The sequence below is a fragment of the Morus notabilis genome, unplaced genomic scaffold (genome assembly GCF_000414095.1).
Source record: "Morus notabilis unplaced genomic scaffold, ASM41409v2 Scaffold1333, whole genome shotgun sequence".
Taxonomy (NCBI): Eukaryota; Viridiplantae; Streptophyta; class Magnoliopsida; order Rosales; family Moraceae; genus Morus; species Morus notabilis.
Genome location: NW_010364060.1, coordinates 248312 through 254230, shown reverse-complemented (window position 1 = coordinate 254230; position 5919 = coordinate 248312). Strand labels below are relative to the sequence as shown.

Below are 5919 nucleotides of genomic sequence, written 5' to 3'. Positions count from 1 at the left end.
TACAAAGTCATCACCCACCGTTGAGCTGACTGGCCATGTGAAGTCACTTCCAAAATAATTAAAGCCATTTGCACGAGAGAATATTGATATACAAATTATATCAATATTAGCATCCTCCAAACAGAGATCCACAACCAAATTAAGATCTCAAGAAAACTACATGAAAAAAGAGTTCAATCGATTTTCCTGGAGATCAAGAGATGGCTGACGCCGCCCTTTCCTTTGCAATTGAAAGACTTGGAGACTTGCTCATTTGTGAAGCGAAATTCTTGTATGGAGTCGAAGGCCAAGTTGAGGAGGCGCAGTCCAAGCTACGAAGGATGCGCAGCTTCTTAAAAGATGCCGATGCATTTGTGAGACGCGGAATGGATGCGGACAATAGAGTACGCCTTTGGGTTGCAGAAATAAGTGAATTTGCTCTTGCTTTAGAAGACGTTGTCGAAACTTTTGTCCTAAAAGTTGAGTCTCGAAGGAGAGGAGGCGTCAAGAATATATTGAAAAGGTTCGCTTGCATTTGGAATGAAGGAATCGAGCTCCATAAAGTTGGATCAGAGATCGACCTAATTTTTACCAGATTTTCAACCATGACCTCAGATTTTCAAGCAATGGGCATCACGAAATTACCGGAGAGCAAAGGAGAAAGTAGTTCTTCGAATTACCAGCTCCAAAGACAGTTGAGGCGAGCTTATTCTCATGTTGCTGAAAAAGATGTCATCGGACTCGACAAAGATATCGAGAAGTTGGCAGCGGAGTTGACGAAACAAGCTAATCCCCATCGTGTGATTTCTATTTGTGGGATGGGCGGTCTCGGAAAAACCACTCTTGCTAGAAAGGTTTATCATCATCCTCAAGTCAAGCGTCATTTTGATCGCTTTGCCTGGGTATCTATATCCCAACAATGTGAAAAACGCGTTGTGTGGGAAGAAATTTTAATCAAACTTACTCCGAGCCCAACCAAGGAACAAAGAGAAGAAATCAAATTAATGAGAGATGATGAAGTAGCCAAGGAGCTCTGCAAAGTTCAGAAAGATAACAAGTGTTTGATTCTCCTCGATGATATTTGGACCGCTGATGCGTGGAAACTTCTAGAGGCAGCATTTCCACTACAAGAAGAGACAGATAGCAGAATCATACTCACTACTCGTCACAGAGACGTGGCTTTGTCTGCAGATAAGAACGGCCTGCTCCATGAACCACGGTTACTCAATGAGAATGAGAGTTGGGAGTTGTTTGAGAAGAAATCTTCTTTCAGAAAACAAGGAACAAGTAATATTTCTCTCTTATTCTCTTTTAAATTTGCCGCACTATTCATCTTCATATCCAATACATTCCAATTTGAAGGCATTTTCTCTCTTCTTTCTCTTTTTTCTGTTTCCTCCATTGATAATTACTAATTAAAAATAGTAGACAAATAACCTACTTTATTATTATTTTTTTTGCTGGAGTTGGTTTGCATATTTTTTGTTCCTTAGTTCTATTTATTATTTTCATAAGAACTACGTAATCAATTAATAATAAAATAAAATTCTAAATAAAGTGAGCGGATGAAAACAAAATGTTGGCTAGTCTTTTTTTTTTTTTTTTTAAAGAGAAAAGTTCAAATAAGTTAGAACTAATTAAGTAAAGCACATTTTAGAGATGAAAAAAAAATATTTTAGTGGAAACATCTTATTGAGAAAATTATTTACAGATACTTGCAGGAAAATAATGTTAAGAGGGTAGTAGTATATACATAAAAAGTTTAAAAATAGAAGATCTCAAGAACAAAAATGTTGATGGATACAAAATTTAGATTTCATCAAAATGTGTGTCTTTGTTTAATATTATATGTATTGAAATAAATAGTGCACATTTAAGAAAAACAACGTTGGTTAGAACAAAGCAGAAAAATAATAATTAAGCAGGATTCATTTGCGAAAATGATTTTAGTGAGGCCAACCAGGATCCAAATAGAAGCCACATGATCACGTACCCCAACTAAAAAAATACATTTTTTCTTTTTTATTTTTATTTATTTTCTTAAATGTATCATGCCGATTTCTTACTATTGCTATCATTATACATTCTCTCTCTCTCTCCCCCCTTCCTTTCATTTATTGTTTTCATTTTTTTTTTTACAATTCCAAACCCTCCCAAAAATTTAAAAAGTAAATGAAAAGCAAATTTTAGTTGTTCGAGATACTAGTGTCGTGGCCTTGTTTGTTTATACTTCTTTCATCCTTCCTCAAAAGTGATTGTTTAGACTTCTTTTGTTCCAATTAACTCCAAATCAATCCAAAGTCCTCGCTTCTACCTATCCTATAAAACAAACACGAAAGCGAACGTAAATCTTATAAACTCAAAAACCTACAAAAAGTTAAAGATCAAAACAGCAAACTTGTGAGCATAAAACTCACTCATCACCATGTTTTCCTTCCACTTTTATTTTTTATTTTTTTTTTTGCATTTGATGTAGTGAAGATGTTAAATTCGTTGACTATAGAAGGAGTACCAAAATTTACTCAGAGACATTGAGAGAACTCTCAAGGATTTTATTAATGATAGTCAAAACTGAATAACCAAAATAACAATAAAGATATTAAATTGTGTTATCAAGGAAAATCTCTAAACCCAGTGTTTATCAAGGAAAATACCCAGCGACAAACAAAGGCCTTTACCCAGATTTTCCTTGTGGCGGTAGCCGTCACCGTAGCTTAACTTTTTTTAACTTGTACATTATTGGGATTTCATAAAATTTGCAGGACATTTTTTTTTTTAAAATATAAGAAGGAATAATTTCATAATTCGTAACAATAATTTTAAAATAATAAATCACTAAATTTCTTAAAGCTTTTCTTAATTTCAATTAAGGTAAAACTCTCTAGAAATATCCTTCAAACGGAGCAACGTTTGAACTTTTGTTTCAAATGCTCTTCTAAAAGCCTTTATAAAACTAGCCAATTCAATCGGGCCATTTAATTTGAATTTAAAACGGATTTCATGAGAAATCTTAAATTCAAGTACATCTTAAAGTCCTTTTAAAATCAATCATTTAAATCGTCATGTTTTAAATTTGTTTATTTATTGCATGCACTGTTGCAACGTTCTAAAACTTAAATACTCAAAACTAGGGTTGTTAGCTACAACCTCGGTTTCCTTAACATACATATGTACATATACTTTTTAAACATACATGCTTGAAACCTTTAAATCATATATACATATACATGATTTTACTTGAACTTACTGCGGAAGATTTTAAGTGCTAGCGGTATCCATTCTCATCTCCACCATTCGTCCGCCACTGACCATTGCCCTTCAAGAATTGTTGGTAGGTTTCTTACTTACAGCATGAACATATCTGATTGAGCTTTCGCTCAGCAAGTAGGAACTATATCTCGTAAAATAACTGTGAGTACACATGAATAAATATGCATGAGCTGATTATGCTTAATTATGATGTTTATCATACTCTTATTATCTTATCTTATCTTATCTTATCTTTTCCTTCTTTCTTTTGGGCCCGAGTACTCGCATAACACTTGCGCGCAATCATCGAGACGTGAGGGTTTGCAAGGTCCCTCACGACACCGTGATTATAACTTGAATGCCTCCCTTGAGTCGGAGGACATTATTATTATTTTTTTCTTTTTTCCCTTGCGGAGCTTGAGTTACCTCCCTTGTGGAGGCTAGTACGACACTCAACTGAGATTATTCTTATAAGTTCCTCTTGACTTATTAAGGTGTATGTAGTATGACATGGCATCACATACAATACTTAAAGTATAAACATGTTTATATATAACATGTGTAAATTTTTTCTTTAAAATCTATTCATGTTGTTGGCGAGATTCCTACTTACCTGATTTACAGAGTTGAAATCGACTTTTTGCCAAACAGCTTATTCTCGTACTTGCTTACTTCTGAAAATGAACACCCATTGAGAGTGTGAGATTATCTGTCGTTTGCTATTCTATTTTAGCAACTTATGAAGGAAATCTAGCCCTTTACTTAAGGCATGTATTCCTTTCCTTTACTGAAGGATAATTTACTATAAGGATTAATTTATTAAATCCTCAAAATCTTATTTTTCTTAATTGGCCTTAACATACTAATGTTTAGGTTGAAAATCATTTACCCAATCTAGTAACTTATTCTCCATAATTTTCCTCATTGGACTTATTATGAGATTAAGGCCCAATTCGGCCTAGAAACTTATTCACGGCACTCTAACTCTTAGGCCATTGAAATTTAAACTCAAATGGAGTCTCTTAAATTAATGAGGGCGTTGGACCCACATCAAACCTTCAAAATTCTACGGGCCTATCATATTGGGCTCATGGGTGCCCGTCGGGATAATTCGCTCGATAAACCACTATGTCCTTTAAAGAAAGCATTTTTTTTGTCTTAAAAACTTTCTTTATGAATACTTTCATTAAAATGAGGTTTAATGCCATTGTATTTTACTAAAATCCTATCTCGGGTTCTTTGATGACTTTTTGTTAAAACCGACACTGTTGTAGTTTTGTTTTGTAAAAAACTGTGCAGTTTCTAAAATCTGTGGTTTACTGTATCTTAGAGTCGGATTTGAAAATTTTATTCTTCGCAACAATTCTTCGTCTCGTTGAGATCTACAATTGTTGTTTTTGGTGAAAGTTGAAATTTAGCCTCTAAAGGCCTCGTTTGGCTAAAAACAGTGGCTGCTGTTTTCTTTTCTTTTGCTGTAGGAAATGCTGCAGCAATCTTTTAAAATACTGCGGATTTTATAGCAATGCTGTGGCAAAACTTTTCTTTTTGAAACTGTGTTGGACAGCCTATCTGTTTTTTAGAAAATGGCTTCAAACTTACTTTTAGAGTTAAAATTGGGTTTTGTCATAGTAACCGAAAATGTTCAAAACATCGAGGGCTATAAGTTCAAGATTTGAAACATCAAAAAATCTCGCTCTAGGGTCCTCATTTTCACGTTCAAAGTAACTGAAAAATTTTTCTTCTAACCGAAAATAAGCAACTTCAACCAAACATAAACATACCACATGTTGCTAATCAAACTAACCTCAAATCACAAAACCAACATAAAACTCACACACCCTTATTACAACTTATTTCCTTAAGAATCACAAATTTACATCAATGGATTCTCAAACTTAAACTTTGCTAGAATGGAAAATAGAGAGTAAGGTTTTAGAATTTATACCCTTGAAGAAAGTCATTGGTTAGGCTTCTCCTAGGATCCTTTGATCACCTTCTTCTTTGTGACGACCCTAACTTTTGGTCATCATCCTATGCTCATACTTACCATTTAAAAACCTCTATGACAACCCTAGTTATAACTTCTTAAAATTTCAGGTCATTTTTTTTTCATTCTTACCATGTACGTTAAAATGCTGTAGCATTCTGACAACATTCTATTACATTAGTCATCAAAATACATAAAATAATATTTTATTTTACATATAAAGTTCAGCAGCGTTTCCAAAACACGTGATGCATCCACAACCCACTTGCCCACATTCCGCTGCTACACCATCTCTGCATGCCCAGCAGCAAGTTTTAGGGAGCCGGTGCCTTACCCGTGCTTCCTACAACACGAACAAACTTAATGAGCTTTCGCTCAGCAAGTATCAATAGGTCATAACAGATGCAATAATTATGCATACCCATATATGCATTCATGTCATATATCATAATACATTATGTACTACTAAAACATGTATGGCTTATGTTCTTCTTCTTTCATTACATTCTTTGTTCTACTTTCGTCTCATTTTAGTCGTTCACATCGTATTTTCACGTTCTGAACGACTTTCATTTCGTGTTTCTCATTCTTTTCATTCTTCTTTACAGATACCGTACCTTTATATGGAATGGTTTCTGTTTTTCATTTTCTTGTCTTTTACTTCTTATGGGCCCTGTCCTGTTGTACCATAGCGCGCATAACCA

General features: G+C 34.3%; 1 protein-coding gene across 1 annotated transcript in view; it reads left to right on the top strand.

The window, feature by feature from the left end:
* The first annotated feature begins 200 nt into the window (after positions 1-200).
* LOC112092995 (putative disease resistance protein At1g50180) overlaps positions 201-5919 on the top strand; it is a 10485-nt gene continuing 4766 nt past the window's right edge. The window contains exon 1 of the mRNA XM_024170462.1: positions 201-1266. Within this exon, the coding sequence (XP_024026230.1) occupies positions 201-1266 (1066 nt within the window). The remainder of the gene's footprint in view (positions 1267-5919) is intronic.